The sequence below is a fragment of the Centrocercus urophasianus genome, unplaced genomic scaffold (genome assembly GCF_019232065.1).
Source record: "Centrocercus urophasianus isolate 14NV4802_14NV808 unplaced genomic scaffold, USGS_Curo_1.0 seq_17, whole genome shotgun sequence".
Lineage (NCBI taxonomy): Eukaryota > Metazoa > Chordata > Aves > Galliformes > Phasianidae > Centrocercus > Centrocercus urophasianus.
In genome coordinates this window covers 13,285,874-13,302,509 of record NW_024884722.1, presented here as the reverse complement: position 1 = coordinate 13,302,509, position 16,636 = coordinate 13,285,874, and the positions used below count along the sequence as shown (strand labels likewise).

General features: G+C 54.9%; 4 protein-coding genes across 4 annotated transcripts; 2 read left to right on the top strand and 2 right to left on the bottom strand.

The window, feature by feature from the left end:
- Window positions 1–1,723: 1,723 nt before the first annotated feature.
- On the bottom strand, window positions 1,724–5,421 carry CUTC (cutC copper transporter). The gene is made up of 9 exons (XM_042818653.1): window positions 5,340–5,421; window positions 4,987–5,058; window positions 4,853–4,912; window positions 4,521–4,730; window positions 4,069–4,104; window positions 3,547–3,680; window positions 3,229–3,256; window positions 2,753–2,858; window positions 1,724–2,170 (listed from the first exon to the last, which is right to left on the bottom strand). The coding sequence occupies exons 1-9, from the start codon at window positions 5,404–5,406 to the stop codon at window positions 2,059–2,061; spliced, it is 825 nt and encodes a 274-aa protein (XP_042674587.1). The 5' UTR covers window positions 5,407–5,421; the 3' UTR covers window positions 1,724–2,058.
- Window positions 5,422–5,465: 44 nt separating this feature from the next.
- LOC122160266 (cytochrome c oxidase assembly protein COX15 homolog) lies at window positions 5,466–9,254 on the top strand. The gene is made up of 8 exons (XM_042818652.1): window positions 5,466–5,671; window positions 5,817–5,939; window positions 6,168–6,354; window positions 6,639–6,806; window positions 7,264–7,345; window positions 7,661–7,815; window positions 8,738–8,851; window positions 9,108–9,254. Exons 1-8 carry the CDS (start codon window positions 5,481–5,483, stop codon window positions 9,237–9,239), a joined length of 1,152 nt encoding a protein of 383 aa, XP_042674586.1. The 5' UTR covers window positions 5,466–5,480; the 3' UTR covers window positions 9,240–9,254.
- Window positions 9,255–9,554: 300 nt separating this feature from the next.
- LOC122160207 (V-type proton ATPase subunit e 2) lies at window positions 9,555–10,765 on the top strand. Its single transcript, XM_042818545.1, has 4 exons — window positions 9,555–9,661; window positions 9,746–9,793; window positions 9,962–10,087; window positions 10,214–10,765. The coding sequence occupies exons 1-3, from the start codon at window positions 9,558–9,560 to the stop codon at window positions 10,053–10,055; spliced, it is 246 nt and encodes an 81-aa protein (XP_042674479.1). The 5' UTR covers window positions 9,555–9,557; the 3' UTR covers window positions 10,056–10,087; window positions 10,214–10,765.
- A 732-nt stretch (window positions 10,766–11,497) lies between these two features.
- ENTPD7 (ectonucleoside triphosphate diphosphohydrolase 7) lies at window positions 11,498–15,967 on the bottom strand. The gene is made up of 12 exons (XM_042818223.1): window positions 15,945–15,967; window positions 15,699–15,872; window positions 15,418–15,623; window positions 15,198–15,348; window positions 14,985–15,088; window positions 14,801–14,857; window positions 14,508–14,656; window positions 14,268–14,434; window positions 13,230–13,554; window positions 13,055–13,140; window positions 12,774–12,935; window positions 11,498–12,616 (listed from the first exon to the last, which is right to left on the bottom strand). Exons 1-12 carry the CDS (start codon window positions 15,950–15,952, stop codon window positions 12,400–12,402), a joined length of 1,806 nt encoding a protein of 601 aa, XP_042674157.1. The 5' UTR covers window positions 15,953–15,967; the 3' UTR covers window positions 11,498–12,399.
- Window positions 15,968–16,636: the final 669 nt, after the last annotated feature.

The following is a 16,636-nucleotide window of genomic DNA, read 5'->3' as shown; positions in this document are numbered from 1 at the left end:
AGTCTTTCCAATTTATCTTCATAAACACGATCCTTAAAGCCCTTGTCTCTACCAAGTTCTACTCTGCCCACTGGCCTTGCTTATAAGGCTCACGAATGGACCACTTGCCCCAGTGACAGCTTCCTATTAAATACTCCATCCCCTTGCTCGCCTTGCTTTCCAATGCATATCATAGAGCCCATCCTCTCGCAGTCTTTTGTCTCTCGTTCAGAGCTGAACAGCTTTCCTTAGCTAAGGAATGTTTAAGACAAGCATATCCACTCTTCCTCTACCCTCAGGCTTGCGACACGCTCATCCTCCTGAAAACCTGTAAAGACACCTTAGCATCCTTCAGCTCCTTCCACAAAGCTTCTTCCATTACAATATGGATACAAAATAGATATCGTATTGCTGGGACCAAGCTAACCGAAGAGCTCTTCATACCCCCAAAGGGGGGGACTTAGTCTCCAGGACAAAGACTTCTGCAAGACAACGTACAAATTGATCCAGAACTCATAATCTCTGACAAGTTTATTTCTTTGCTTTCTTATCGTGCAATGCCCTTTGAGTTCAGAAGCCTTTTTAAAACAAACAGAGCTTGACACAAAAGAACCGAACTACATATACGACAGCAGAAGGCTGCGTCAGCATGATACCTTAATTGAGTTACAGGTATCGACATGACTCAAGAAATCTTACAATATAAGCCACAAACTCTTAAACTCAATTAACCTTAAGTGGAATCACTTCTACCAAGTTTGAATCCTTCCTACTGAGTGTCCATCAGCCAGCACTGACCCCAGGCTTTTCAGCTATTTTCCCAGCTTATACGTTGAGAATTGCTATCTATGTTCCCAATATGTGTTTTGAGAGACACTGATACCTCTGATGGATCCATGTGAAAAAGGGGATACACTCTCCTACATGAAGCTCTAAAGTTATAGTCTTTAGCTATAGGTTTTCAACTATCTGATTCTGTTAAAGTAAAACCAAAAGAAGCCTAAGTTTTGATTCCGACTAGTCAGCAATAAACCCATAGGCACTTTCCCCCTCACACACAGTCTGAAGAATAAGGACATGCTTGTGAAGATGTGTTAGGAAAAGGACCTGGAAACTCCCTGAGAAAAAATACCTCGGCTTCCCAAGGAATCTCACCATACACCCTACCCTCTCTCATCTGTAGCCCAGGTTGGCTCATGGCTAGCTCACCTCATCAGTCAGGTAGTAGAAGCTTTTTGCCACATAGGCTCATCACCTCTACCTATCAACAGCTTTGATGTGCTTCTCTTTACCTGAGAGATGCTGGGTTTCTAATCCTCAGCTGTCCTACTGGCTGACACGAGCAGACCTTGTCTTCCAGCTATGGCTGTTTCCCTTCCTGGCATTTTGGATGTAATCGTTTTCTCTTTTGGTGCAGCACGAGGATGATTAATTCAGCGTCCCCTCATCTGACTCCTACCTCTCTTCTGCTGCTCTCACACTTGGCCCTCCTGAGACACAACTAGGGTTTGAGTTATGTTCTTAACTGAGTGCTTTTTTGCTATTACTTTGTTCTCAGGAAATGTTTCTATCTCCTGTACATATTGCCTCATATTACACAGATGAGCTAATGTGGACTTTCCCATTTGCAGTATCTAGAAGTGATGCCAAAGCACGCTGTACCAAACCATGCAAAATGGAGCACACAGTACCATCTGCAAAATAAATTCAAAACAACAAAAAAAAAAACACAGTAAAAACAGAGTAAGAGGGAAGCAGCTGCAGCATTTATTTGATGATCACATGCAGTGCTACACAATTCATTCTCCCATACTTGCTCAGTTCCCTTCCTCTCTAAATACAAAGAGCTGAGCAGCTTGTTGCCATCACATCCAAGAATGAGTCCTTTTACTTAAAATGGCCAACATCAGTTTCCAGGCCAGGGACTGGTCACTCAGGGGAAACCAAGGGAAGAAACATCAGGCTTTGTCACCTAATTTGCATCCTCCGCAGCCTGAGGACGGAAGCAGTACACATCTGTCCACGTGGCAGGAAGAACTCTGGAGTCTCGGTGCTCTTGTTCCAGCACAGTGCTTTCCACTACAGAATGTTCTTTGCAATGGCATTCAGTGTCCTCACTTTAGCCACATCCGCCACCTTAATGGAGTATTCAGGGGCAGAGAACGACGCTCCCATGGCAACATTGGGATTTCTGTATAGAAAATGACTGGTTACTTTCTGCAGGTGATGCAGAAGGGTAGAAGATATTAATGAAAACCCATTTCCCCCACAGTGTCAGCAGCAGTCAGAATACCTGCTGGTACCACTCAGACCAAAGATGAGGCAGAAGCAGAACAAAGAACAGTAGAGAGGACAGAAAAAAACAGCATCTACAGAAACCCAGTGCAGACCTGTGGTCTTTATCACTGTTCAGAGAGGCACATCCCACGGGCCTTCCAAAACCCACATTCATCAGTGCTGCAGGTCAAAGGTAACCAAATCAGAACACACCCTCCAAGTATCACCAGAGTGCACTCAGAAAACCTAGGGCAACAGTAGCATAGGAAATGGCCCAAGGAGCTGGTTGTGCATGGAGCTTGTGTCCAGACAATGAGCACCACTGGATTCACAGACTGCAGAACACAGAGCCAAGTAACACAATCCCAACCACAAGTACAGTTAACACACAGAAAGCTGTTTGAAATTTACACCTGTTTCACACACCTACATTTGTATTAATCCTGATTTCCCCCAGTACAATTTTGCTAAGAAACAGTAAGAAATAATCAGTTACCTGAACTTCATCCCCGAGTCCCGTGCTGAGCGAGCAGAGCAGTGAAACTCAGAAGCAGAAGAGCCTTCCAGAATCCTTTGCAGGTTGCGCTCTGTGATGCCACCCCCTGGTGGGAAGAATCCTTGTTTATGTCACATCCAGCATAGAAAGGACTATCACATAGCCAACATTATCCCCGAGATCTATCCCCTAAGGGACCAGCACCACCTACACAGAAGGGGAAAGAGCCCTTGGGACGAGAGACTGGCACTTGAAGAGATGGGAGAAGACTTGATTCGCGTCCTCCCGCAGATCTATAACTGCCCCCCAAATCCTCCAGTGAGCAGCAGCTGCAGTGTTCTGCAGCCTTTACTGCCATGGCAGGAACACCTCCCTCCAAGGGATGCGGCTCAGAAAAACCAATCAGACAGTGCACCCCAGGGCAAGAGGAGCCAAAGGCAACTAGACCTGTTATAGATGACAAGTAAAAACTTTACCTGGCACTACGACAATTCTGCCCTTTGCCTGAAAGAAAAATAACTTGTTACTGGCACAGCACTAAGTCCTCACATGCCACTACAGGGAACAAAGAAAACTTATGTATCGCAGCCTAGAAATTCACAGTGGCTTATGATTCTTGCATTCTCACTCCAGGGATCTAGCCCAAAGGGACTTGGGAAGTCAGATCAAGGACAACCCAGAGGTGGGGGGCAAGCACTTGTGGACAGCATCTTCCCCACAGAAATGAGGGTTATCACAAAAAACGTGCCCAAGAAGTGGCCACAGTAACCCAGAGGCATATAGGGAGCACTTACCTGTTCTGCAAGTTTCTTAATCAAGGATAATCCTTCCAGTGCTGAGCTGTCGCAGCCACTGGTCAATACCCGCTCAAACCCCAGAGAAATTAGAGTCTCCAGTGCCAACTGAGGGTCGTGCACCATGTCGAAGGCTGAGAGACCAATGGAACAGTTTAGAAATAACTCACTGCTCAAGCTCAAGTCCCCATTCCAGCCCAGAAGAGAGACAGCATAGTCCCTTCTCTCAGCCACAGCTCCCAGCTATAACATCACCCTCACAGTAACGGCAGGGCTGCAGCATTCAGCTCTTTGGACATTTTTACTCCATGCAAGGCAGTAACATTGCCACCAAGCTTAGACCCCCCTGAAGCTAAGCTCTCGTGGGCAAGCAGCACAGCTACAGCTCTAGCACAGTACACACAGCTTTTTGCCCTCCACAGAAAAACCACCAGAATAAGCCCAACTACTCCCCAAGCTCCCAATCTCTGTCAGTGGGGCAGAAGCTGGTCCCTGCCAGGGCCACCAAACTCTGAGACTCACCTCGATGAAACGTGACTGGCAAGGGCCGGCAAACAGCTGTAATAAGAAGACATGGTCAGCCTGGATTGCTACAGAGAGTCCTTTGTGTCAGAACCGGAAAAGCACATGAGATTTCCTTCACTACCTACAATTTTTGTACTAGATCAGCCCAATGTAAACTTCACCAGTAGTGCTCAACACTGGCAGTTCGCAAGCCCGTTTACCTTCTACAAGAAGAAACATAACTCTCCTATACTATCTAACTAATGCAAACTAACTAATGGAAATACTGATTGCAGGGCTCCACTGGATAGAAAGAGCAAGGACGCAAACAAGACCTGCAGACTATGGAACCCAATGCTGTGCATTCTACAGTTACGGTGAGACAGCACAGCACAAAGCTACCATCCCTGGTGACAGCAAAGAAATCAGGCGGCGCTTAGAGCAACATTTACAAGCAGGGATTCTCTCACCCAGCAATGCCGTGCAGAGCTCCGTATCGATGCGTCCATCTTCAGTGAGGGCCCCGAAGACCAGCCCATCCGCACCGTGCAGTTTGGCCAGGCGAATGTCAGCCTTCATCACCTCCACCTCTCGGTCTGAGTAAAGAAAATCTCCGCCGCGAGGCCGGATCATGACGAACACCGGGACCCTCACGCACTGCTTCACCACCTGCAGGAGCCCTGGGGGGAGAAACGGGACGGGGGGAGGAGACGGGCTTACAGAAGGGCTGGCGGCACCCCCAGGGGGCGCGTCTCGAGAAGAACGCAGCGAGAACGGAGGGGCGTGGGGCCGCGCGGCTCACCCATGCTCGGGGTGGTTCCTCCTTCCACCAGGCCCGCGCACAGCTCGATCCGGCCGGCACCTGCGGAGAGGCGGTCACACCTGACCTCGGCCCTCACCCCGCTCCCGCTAACCGGACCGGGCCTCGGGCCTCACCTCCACGCTCCGCGTTGACGGCAGACTCCACTGAGTCCACGCACACCTCCATAAGGAAGCCATCGTCCATGCCTAGGAAGGAACGACGCGGTCGGCCCGGCTCGGCCCATGGCGGTCCCCGGCTGCCTCGCGGCCTCCCGTCGAGCTTCCCCGCCCGCTTCCGCCTCAGGCCCCGCCCCCCGCGTTCGGCATCCGGCCTCGCCCCCTCGCGGCCCGGGGCCCCGGGCCCTTTCGTCCCGGCCCCGGGCCGCGAGGGGGCGAGGCCGATGCGCCGTGTCCGGGCCGAGCCCCGCCTCCCTCCGCCGCAGCCCCGCCCCCGCCCCGGCCCGGGGCCCCGCCCCCGTCTCACGCGCCTTCACCTGCGCTGGCAGCGCGCGGGGGTCGCTGCTGGCTCTGGGTCACGTGCCGCGGAATTGTCATGGTGACGCCCGAAGGTGGCCGGAAGTGCTCATCTCGCTTCCGCTAGGCGGCCGCCGCTTCCGGGCTCGCTCGGGATGCTGCGGGTGCTGTGCGGCGGAGGCGGGCGGTTCTTCCGTCCCGGCCTCTCGCTCGTTCCTCTCCGCCGGCCTCCGCGCCGCTGCCTCCCGCAGCGGCCGGCCCCCGCTGTCCCGCCCGCTGTCGGACGATGGCTGCTCGCCTGCAGCGGCGCTGTGGCGGGTGCCGTAGTACTGGGCGGCGTCACCAGGTGAGAGCGGGGACCCGGCCGTATTGTTTTGTCCGTCGGTCCTCCCTAAGCTCCCCGTTTCTAGCTCTTAGCTTAAGGGTTGTCTGCTGCACCCAGCGGCTCTCGGTTCTGTGGGGTGAGCTGTGCTGCTTCTGTCTGCCTGCAGGCTGACAGAATCCGGCCTATCCATGGTGGACTGGCACTTGGTGAAGGAAATGAAACCCCCCGGGACGCAGCAGGAGTGGGAAGCGGAATTCCAGAAGTACCAACAGTTCCCAGAGTTCAAAATGTGAGCGCTCAGAGGTGGGGCAGTGGGCTGGGGGCACTGGTCCTGCAAACAGGCAGCATGAGCATCTCATGCAAATGGAAACATTCCCTAACACTGAGCGAAGCACACAGCGCATCTGGTAGCGATTGCAGGCGGTCCCCCTCCTGTCCCTCATCCATCACTACGGGAAGCATGAAGCAGGACAGTAGCACTGCCTTAAACCACTCTTTGTTTTTACACCCCTCACAGTCTGAATCATGACATGACTCTGACAGAGTTCAAGTTCATTTGGTACATGGAGTACTCACACCGTATGTGGGGCCGTGTGGTGGGCTTGGCCTACATCCTTCCTGCTGCCTACTTCTGGAGGAAGGGCTGGCTCAGCCGCCCCATGAAGGGCCGTGTGCTTGCGCTCTGTGGGCTTGTGTGCTTCCAGGTGAGAGCTGTGCAGCTGCAGGGAATAGCTGCAGTGTGTTCTGTATCTCCTGATTGTTGAGAGACAAATGTGTGAAAGTTTGGGTGGGGTGAGACAGTGCTGATAGAAGAAGATTGGAGATGGAAGAAAGAAATTGTTTTGACTTTAACGTTTCTCTGATTTGCTAAAATCAGAGATTGTTGCTGCCCTGTCTGTGCTAAGGCAAATGTGAAGGGCTGCCCTTGGCTCCTCTTGCTGACGCATGGGATAGGGGAGCTGGCTCTTACCTTTTCTTGTTATGTCAGGGTCTACTGGGATGGTACATGGTAAAGAGTGGACTGGAAGAGAAGCCAGATTCCTATGATATTCCTCGGGTCAGCCAGTACCGTCTCGCAGCACACCTTGGCTCTGCACTGGTTCTTTATTCTGCCAGTCTGTGGACGGGGCTGTCTTTGCTGCTTCCAAGACACCAGGTACAAAGTGATGTGTCAGGAGTCCAGGCACAGCATAGTGTAAAACACAGAGGGTTGGGGGTAAAGGAAATGTGTGGAGGATAATGGTTACTTCCATTTTATCCTATTTCTGACTGTGATCTTAACACCGCTAGAAGTTTATAGAAACTTCTTATTTAGCTTCATCTGAACTGTTGTATTCTGCAACAATTATGAGATGCTGGATTTGACTTTGTGGTTCCACTGAACAGTGATTAGTCTCAAGCGTTCATGCAAATTCAGGCAGGAGCCTGCCTGCCAGGTTCAATTATTTCTTATAGTAAGTTCCCAGCGGCCACTTCAGTTTCTGCACAGTGTTGGACTCAATTGTTCATGAAATAGTTGGCAAACCATTAGCCTGTATATGTAAATAAAGCTTTTTTTACCTGTTGTAAACAGCACTGGAATTTTTTACTGCAGTTCATTTTTTGTTTTACAGTTGCCTGAGACACGTCAGCTGCTTCGGCTGAGGCACTTTGCTCATGGCACAACAGCTCTCATTTTTCTTACAGCTCTTTCAGGTAATGCTGTCCTGTCTTGTGGCTTGTCTCTCTCTACACTGCTTTTCTTCTGATCTGATGGGGAGTGCGAGGAGCCCTATCACTTTCTCTGTGTGAACTTTCAGGTAGCTTATTTAAGACCTTCTCTTACTGGCCTCTTGAGCCGGTGGAGATGTGCTGAGCAGTATGCATACTGTTGTAAGATCTCTGTACATAATGCAAAAGAAATTTGGGATCGAGCTGAGTTCTTGAGTCAGGTTGGATGTAAGAGCTGTGCAGCCTGGGGTGCCACCTGTACCCAGTTCATTAGTCTTGTTCTCTGCTCTGGAATTGCAGGTGCCTTTGTGGCAGGGTTGGATGCTGGCCTTGTGTACAATTCCTTCCCCAAAATGGGGGAACGCTGGATCCCAGATGATCTTCTCGCCTTCTCCCCAACCCTGAGAAATATCTTTGAGAATCCTACAACTGTACAGTTTGATCACAGGATCTTGGTAAGTGCTGTCTTCCTGCTATGTCTAAGCTTCCTCCTGGTTGCCTCCTACATCCAAACTGTCATCTTCAGGCTATGGTTCTGTCAGCATGAGTGATATACAGAGTGTCCAAGGTCCTGAGAGCTTTGTTACCAATTTGTTTCTCAAGAAAGAGGAAGGTTAGCACTCCTTTTTTTTTTTTTTTTTTAATGTGGTTTTCTTCCTTAAGGATGTCTTCCTCCTGTCCGAGTTACAGACGTCATTTCTTTGTGTCTCATTTTCCACATGCTACAAATCAGGGTAGCCTTTGCAATGGAAATGTCTGAGGATGTTGTCTGAAATAAAACTTGAAAGCAGACACCACTCAACAGTGACATTTCCTCTAGAACTTAAGTTCCTTTACACCAGTAGTGCCCTGTGAAAGAAATCTCAGCTAGTTAGAGCAATTTGGATATTAAACAGCACTGCTGACATTGCTTTGGACCAAGCCATAGCTTGATAAGATAAAATGGAAAGATAAAGAGTTTCGGTAGGGGACTTGTGAGGTGATCTGTGCAATGAGATGATGATGGTAAGCTATAGCTGGGTAGCGAAAACGAGATCAGGATTCCAGCTGACAGCTTCCACCTTTCACTGCGAAAGTGACAGGTGGGACGTAGGCAGAAATAATTCCTATCAAACAGAATAAATAAGGAAAAGCTACTGGGAAAGCAAGGCATTCATTCAGAAAATGGAACATAGCTTATATTTTTAGGGCTGTTAACTGGTTGGGGCATGGAATCTGCAGCATGTGATGGTGGCCATTAACATGTTTCTAACGTTAAGTAAGTTCAGTGAGCAATGTTTTATTGCATGGAAGGTGCAGTCAAAGATATCTGGCCGATTTCCTTTCAACTTCTCACGAAGGGTGGTTGTTTCTCTGTCCTATCTCTTCCGTTTTTAGGGAGTTGCCTCAGTCACAGCCGTCACAGCACTGTACTTCTTCTCACGGAAGATCTCCCTCCCTCACAGGACCAGGATGGCAGTGACATCCTTACTGGCAGTGGCTTGGGTGCAGGTACTGTCCTTTTATATTTTATTTTTTTTTCCTGTTCAGTTTTTTTTCCTAGTCCTTCACAGCACATCCACAAGATGAGAACTGGGAGGCTGCCTTGACGTGGAAGCAGTGCATGATCTGCACTCCCTGAGGCTGGAGCTGGGAGCCAGAGCGCTACAGCCCCACACGAAGGCTGGAGGCCTGTCCTTGGGCTTGGTCACCTCACGCTTTGGGCAGCTGCAGCCACAGCCGTGCTGATCCTCCTCCCTTCCCGCAGGTGTGCCTGGGAATCAGCACGCTGCTGCTCTACGTCCCCACGCCGCTGGCCGCCACGCACCAGTCGGGCTCCCTGGCGCTGCTCAGCGCGGCGCTGTGGCTCATGAGCGAGCTGCGGCGCGTGCCCAAGTGACCCGCGGGCCTCAGCTGCTCGACCTCCCGGCGGCGACGGTGCGCGGTGCGTTCCCGCCGTGTAACATAAAGGAGTTTTATGGAGCTGCCGGTGTGTGCGTGCTTGCGGAGCGAGGTGAGGGGGAGGGCGGTCAGGTTCGGGCTGATGCCGCGCTGCGGCGCCCCCTGCCGGTGAGGCGGTCTAAGCACCCGTCTGTCAATAGGAGGCGGCAGGGCGGTCAGCGCGCCGCGCTCTCTACGCGGATTGGCCGCCGCCCGCGGCAGTGGGCGGGACTTTATCCCGAGCGGTGGGTGCGGGTGAGCGGCGGCGGGAGCGGCCATGACGGCGCACAGCTTCGCGCTGCCCATCGTCCTCTTCTCGGCCTTCTGGGGCCTGGTGGGCATCGCCGCCCCGTGGTTCGTGCCCAAGGGGCCCAACCGCGGGTGAGTACGGCCGGGCGGGCCGGAGGGGAGGGAAGGGAAGGGCCGCGGCGAAGCCTTCCCTCGTGACGGTGTCTCCGCCCGTAGGGTGATCATCACGATGCTGGTCACCACGGCCGTGTGCTGCTACCTCTTGTGAGTACCCAGCCCCGCTCCTCCCCGACCCCCGCGCGGCCTCCCGGGCCTGCTGACCGCGGCCGGCATCCAGCAGGCGGGTGGGCCCTGCCTCGGGGCGGACGTCGGGCCCCGGGCCCCGCTGGGCCCTTCCCGTGCCGCCGGGGCTCACGCTCGCGTCCCTTGCAGCTGGCTCATCGCTATCCTGGCCCAGGCCAACCCCCTTTTCGGGCCGCAGCTGAAGAACGAGACCATCTGGTACGTGCGCTTCCTCTGGGAGTGACCCCGGCAGCAGCCTAGAGACCCGCCATTACCGTGAGTGGGCAGAGCTGGGGGGGAGCTGCTTTGGCTCCGGCACATCGCGGCTATGGAGCGCTGAGCCCAGCGTGGGGCCGCCGGTGCAGCTCTGTGCTAACATCTCCCCCTTTCTCCTCCTTCCAGCTCTTGCTGTTTGAGCATCTTCCCTCCCATACCAGGCAGCTCCCAGAGGTGCCGAGCCAGGGAATGGAGCTGTTCCCCCGGTGCACTTCAAGCACTGCAGCCCAACGCTGGCTGGGCCCACGCTGTTGGCCGGCAGTGTCCCTGCTGCAACGTGGGCCCCGTGGCACCCTGCACATGACCGGTCCCTGCTTGGCAGGGGGTGGTCCTTGCTAAGACAGGCTCTAGCTGTGGCTGGGAGAAGAGTAGGCTGAGCCTGTTGGAGGAGGCAGGCTGCCATGGATGTGAGGGAGGTGCTGGGGTCTTGGGCAGGGGCTTCTGGTCAGCAGTGTGCCCAGCCTGAGACTGTGTCATCTCCCACCTCTGCAGTGAGGGTGCTGCAGTAGTATGTAGGTACCACCATCCCTCTCGTGTCTACATTCCAAGAACAAAATATTGAATTGTCTTAGGTCTGCCCCTTATTTATCAGATAATTTATTGGCATTATTTATTTATTTGTATTTGTCTGTGTTTGCTGACCGCATGTTGTGGAAATAAATATTTTTTTTCTAGTAAGTGATGCTGGAAGCAGAGTCCCTTGCTGCTTGGAGGCTGAGGAATTCTGGGCTTCATGTTTTGTTTTTTTTTTTTCTTTTCCCACCTTTACTTCTAACCCTGCTCCTGCAGTGAGAATAAGACAGATTAACAGCTGTTATAAAGAGGTTGGCATCACGTGTGCAGGGCTTTACCTGGGGGTAAAAGTACCTTGGACGCCGCCTGTACAGCCCTTTGAAGTCAGGGTCACAGATAAGTAGCAGCATGTCCCAGAGGGAGGCTGATAGGCAGCTGTGCCTTGAGCTGCTCTGGGCCATCTTGTGGCTGTGCAGAAGCTGTAGCAGCTTGGAGTCCTATTGCCCATGTCTTGCCTTCTGCCCTGTTCTAGCAGTTCCTTAAAACTGGGGTATGAATAAGGTTTAAAAAAGAAAAAAACGAATAGGGAGCTACACCTTCCAGAGCCTTGTAGGGACAGCTCAACTGTTTTTTCTTAGGAAGAAAAAGGCAGGGAGTGTGGGATCCCTAGATCCACAGTTCAGGAGGGTCAGTTTCCCTTGCTACCACTGGCTCAATTACTGAACTCAGTTGTGCAGAAAGCAGCATCTGCCAAGAAAGCAGTGCTGCTGCATACCACCTGCAAGACCCAGCAGCATGGAGCACTACTAAGCAGAAGGGTACAGGCAGCAGTCAGGCTCCCAGCCGTGAGCTGCTGCTGCTGGGTTGGTGCTCACTCAAAAACAAGACAACTGCTGGTTGGCTCAAAGGTTTTTTTTATTGCTTCAGGAATGGTAACAGATGATTTCAAGTATAAAGTGAAGAACTTGATTAGGGGAATTGGGGCTCCAGGCCTAGAAGATGAAGGCCATGCACGGAGGGATGCATAGCTACAGAGAGGTGGCTTCCCCACAGGCAGGCTCAGCCTGAACTAAGGGGGAAAGAACCACTGGTCCTTGCATTTAGTGCTGGATTAGCTTGTGGGATGCTACAGAGGGCGCACACTTAGGAGGGAACAACTAAAAAGAAACGTAGCCTTACAAAATGTTCCCTGCGCCCTCAGTGCTGCCCCTTAGGCATGGCCTGGGAGTGTCAGAGAAGCACATGGCACACATGGCACGCAGCAGGACCCTTCACTGTGACAGGAAATGTTATGAGTGGGCTCAGGCCTGGCAGAACAGCTCAGTGGAGCCTGCTGCTTACCTGGTTCATGGAACCCGTGCCAAGACTATGGGAAGACCACACCAGGCACTGATAAGCTACAGCACTTTGCCAGCCTGCTCTGCAAACTGGTGGCTAAGCAGTAGGATGGCCTGGGGCTTCAGGCCACAGCCCTGAGCTGGCTGCCTCAGTAATGTCTTCTGCTCTGAGGGCCCAGCAAGGGCTGCAGTGTGAGTGCTGCCAGTAAAGGGCTTTTCTTTACTCTGTGCAGCAAAGCAAAGGTCAGAGGCCAAGAAACAAAGATTAGGACTGGGCTGTGGCAGAGAGGCTGGTTCCAATGTCCACAACAGCCTCAGCCATATGGCCTGTGGTTCTGACATACAGATAACAAAGTACAGAGTTGAGATGGTCCTCAGGAAAGAGTCCAAGTTCTTGGAGACTTGGCTGGCATTCAGTCCTGGTTCTGCTGGTGCAACTGGTCAGTGACTGTCCCACTGATATCATGGCAAGTCCCCCTGGCCTGGGGGCAGCAGCACCACCTTGTCCAGCCAGAGCAGGTCCAGCTGCCGGCGGTGGATGCGGCGCAGCCGCAAGAGGTAGAGGACTATAGCCAGCCCTACAACCAGGATGCAGGCAAAGAAGAGATAGTGGTTGTAGACAAAAGAAAGGCGCAGCCAGGAGGTGTGTGCTTGCCGGCTGCTCTCTTGCCGGAGATCCCTGTGGAGAGGAGAGGTAGAACCAGGCATGATTGGCACACGTACCATAGGCTGTAGCTGCTGCTCTCTAAGGATGGCAGAGCTTTGTGCAGTAACTCCTGCACATCCCCTTCCAGCTAGGCTACAAGTGCTGGAGCTAATGCTCCTTCCTGTGTTACCTGAGTGGCAGAAAGCGTGTCTTGTAGAGGATGGCTCCCAGCGTCCACTGCACCTCACGGTCATATACCAGCTGGGCTGTGTGCAGGCTGGGGTAGTCCAGGGGGAAGTGGAAGCCCTGGTGAAGGACTTGGTACATCCAGGCAGACTTGAAGCACTGATACCTGCAGGCAGCACACGGGAACATCAGCTGGGTGCTACTGCAGGGTCCGAGCCCAAGACAGAGCCTACCACAGCCACTCATATCAGTGAGCCCCCAGGAGGTATATCCCTGGTCCCTTACTTGAGGCGATGCTCATCTGCATGTGCTGAGTACAGGCCACTCTGGAAGCGCTGGGTCAGCACCTCCCAGCTCTGGCTGCAATATTCCTAGGGAAAGAAGTTTCAGTTCAAAGCAAGGGAATGACCCCAGATCCCTCCCAGCATGGTGAGACCCCGTGGTCTAGAACAGTGCTCACCTGGGCAGCAGAGATGAAGGCACGGGCACTGTAGCGGCCCCCTAGGCGCAGCACATCCTCAGTGCAGTAGAAGAACTCAGAGAAGCCATAAAACTCACTGTTGCTGAAGTCAATGGGTGCTTTGTAGGCCCCAGTCAGAGAGTCCTGGCTGCTGTTGGACCCCACCAGAAGTGGGTGCAGCAGCAGAGCACAGGCCTGCCAGTCCCCTCGCCCACGGACATACAGTGTTTGGCTGCCCCTTGTAATTGTGTCTTCCAGTCCCATGGGCAGGCAGGGGTCCAGGAAGGGAGTCTCAGGGCTCAGCCCTGTCTGCTGGCTATGCAAGCTGTAAAGCAAGTCAGGAAAGAAAGGTCACTGCACATGGGGTACTGTAGCACCCACAAAAATATTAGCTAGTGCTCCTCCACAACTAATACCACTGCATGGCCCTGTCCCCTTGTACACTTGTGGTCCTGAGAATCACCCAACCAACTCCTGCTGAAGCTAAGCTCTCCAGATCTGTAGCCACAAGCCCTGACCACCTGATGGGTGCTATGGGGGTACAGTCTGTTCCCACCAACCTATGGGGGCCTGCGCCCCCACGGAGACCCCAGGTCATGTGGTGGCAGGATCTTCTCCCAGCATGGGAGTACCTGGGCTCTGAATCTCTGCAAGTCTGGGAACAGCTTCAGGAAATAAGGCAGGAGACAAGTGGAGGTGAGAATGCAGTGGAAAGATGTGCTGAATGAGCCAGTGCTGAAGGAGGGAAAGCCAGAGCAGGGAAAACCAGAAGCTGCTGTAGGGGAGTCCCTGTAGTGCTGGCAGGGGAAAGGTGACAAGCACTGGCACTGATAATGCCTGCAGGACTCTGACGAGGGCAATGCCATTGTGCCACGTCCCAGCCCAAGCACCTGCTGCACCCAGCTGCTGCCAGCATGGCTGTAGCAGCTGTTATCAACCACGGGTGGCTCTTGGGGAAAATCCAATGGGTTGAGGGTGGCACAAAGGAACCGGTGCTGTTGTGCAATGCCAGGGCAGCCCGAGGCAGGGCAGCGATACCGGTTGTGCACATAGGTCTGGTTCCGCACAAGCTCTTCATAGCGCTGCCGAGCAAAGTTGCCTCCGAAGCCCAGGAAGGTGTTGACGTAGACGCGATACACATGGCTGGTGTGCTGCACGTCACAGCCCAGGTTGAACTCTGCCAGTAGGCTCTTGGCAGCCTCCTCCTGGGTACAGGAGACCACCATCAGTGGTGAACGCTGGGCGGCTCTCAGTGCCAGCCACTTGCCCAACACACACCTGCTGTGGGGATGAAAAGGCTCCGGAGCCAGGCACCTCATAGGCGATCTGCAGAGAGGCCCCCCCCATGTCTAGGATCCCAACCGTTCGTCTCCGTACCAAGGAGTCCACCTGGTCTCCCAGCGCTACAGTGACAACTGCAGCCTCCTCTGCAACCCGCAGCAGTGTGTCAGCGAGGGGCTGGGGGGCATTCCTTTACTGGTACCTCCCAACGCCCCTCGCACGTAGGAACTGAGGGTCAAAGGGCTGCATGCTGCCTTCCCCACTGCTGCTGTGCAAGCAGCTGGACTCACCATCCTCATGATCAAACCGTCCCAGCACAAAGTTGATTCCGATCCAAGCGTAGACACCTGGGCATGACAGAAAGATTTTGCCTTAAGGCAAAGCACAAATGATCCTACATAGGCTCCACGCAATGCCGGCAGCCCTGTGTGCTCCCTGCTAGGGAGGACAGGAGGACAGGGCAGCGTTTCCCACCTTCCTGCTTCCCTGAAATGACTTCAGCATGCGATTTGGAGAAGAGGAAATCGAACTCCAGGGGCACGTTTTTCACCAGGTTCTCCAGGATGGCAGCTTGCAGCCTGAGGGGCACAGTGACCTCTGGGAGATGCTCCTTGTCAGGACAAGAGCAGCAGAGAGCAGAATCTCGCAGCTTTGCCAAATCCTCCCTGCCCATCGCCTCGTGCTCACCTCTCAGGCAGCAGCCGCATGCCGGCCGTGCACAGGACATACAGCGGCGTCTCCTTGTGCTTTCCCGCTGGCACGTGTGCGGCCGCGAAGCGCAGCAGGGGCCGCAGGTAGGCCGTGGCTCGCTCCGGGGCCGCCGCTGCCACCGAGATGCCTGTGTGGATGGTTGTCACCGACCGGCCCGGCGCCGCCACCCATTAGCGGGGCTCGGTGCCGCACTCACCGGGTTTAACCTTCATGACCACGGGGCGGCTGCTGCGGTCCCGCATCTGCCGGATGTCCAGCAGATCGTGCGGGTGCCCGTTGTGCGGCGGCCACACGTAGACGAACACCCGGGAACCGCTGCTGCCGCAGTCCACCACCACCCCGTAGCTCAGCGACGCGTCCTCCGTGTCGGTGGCCGCCAGCTCCTCCATCCGCGCCAGGTACCTGCGCGTGGGGACCGGGCCCGCTCAGCGATGCCTGTACCGGGCCCGGAGTCCCCGCCACCCCGTCCCCGCTCACCTCTCGTCCCGCCGGGCGTCACGGCGCGGCGAGGCCCGGCGGCGGGGCCCGGCGGCCGCCAGCAACAGCAGCAGCCCCGCGGCCACAGCCAGCCCCAGCGCCGCCGGGCGATGCCGCAGAGCCGGGAAACCGTAGGACACGGCCGAGCGGCACGGCGGGCAAGGAGCGGCGATCCTGGGGGAACAAGGCACGGCTCAGAGATCAGACCGCACGGGAACCGGACCGGGACGGCCCCGCCGCGCTCACCTGGCCATGTGCTTCCACCGCCCGCCCGCGCATCGCCCCGCGCCGCCGACACCGGCACCCGCTGCCGGTACCCGCAGCCACGTCACCCAGCACCTCTCCTCCCGGCCACCAATAGCGGGCCCCGGCCTCTCGCAGCGCTCCGCCCCCAAGCCGCCGCTTAGTCCAATCGGCGTCCCCGCAAGGCAAACCAAGCTGCTGGGCTGCCTCGCCCATGCAGCCAATCAGCGCCCCCCGGCGGCCGAAAGCCGCACCTGGCTGAGCCCCGTCTTCCGCTACCGAGGGGCGCCGCGTGACATCACCCACCGACTTCCTCTCTCCCATCACCACCCGCGCCGAGCCAATCGCAGCCTTCCAAATAAACAGCACGCGCCGAGGCCTCGAGTGACGGACGAAGCAGCCAATGGCGTCGCTCCAACCCCGCTCGGAGGGAAGCCAGCCGTGAGACCTATGACGGACCAAAGGTCGCGGGCTCGCCGCCCAATGGTCTGCGCGGAGGGGCGGGACGAAAAGTTGAGGGACCCAATGCGCTGCGCGAAACCGCGGGGCGGTGAAGGGCACGGACCAATAGGCAGCGCGGAAGAGCGATCAACCAACGGCGGCCTCCGCCGCGACGGAGCGGCTACCAATGAGCGCGGTGAGCAGGGGCGGGGACCCGTGGTTCAAGCCAATGGTCGCGCGGAGGAGGCGGGGCG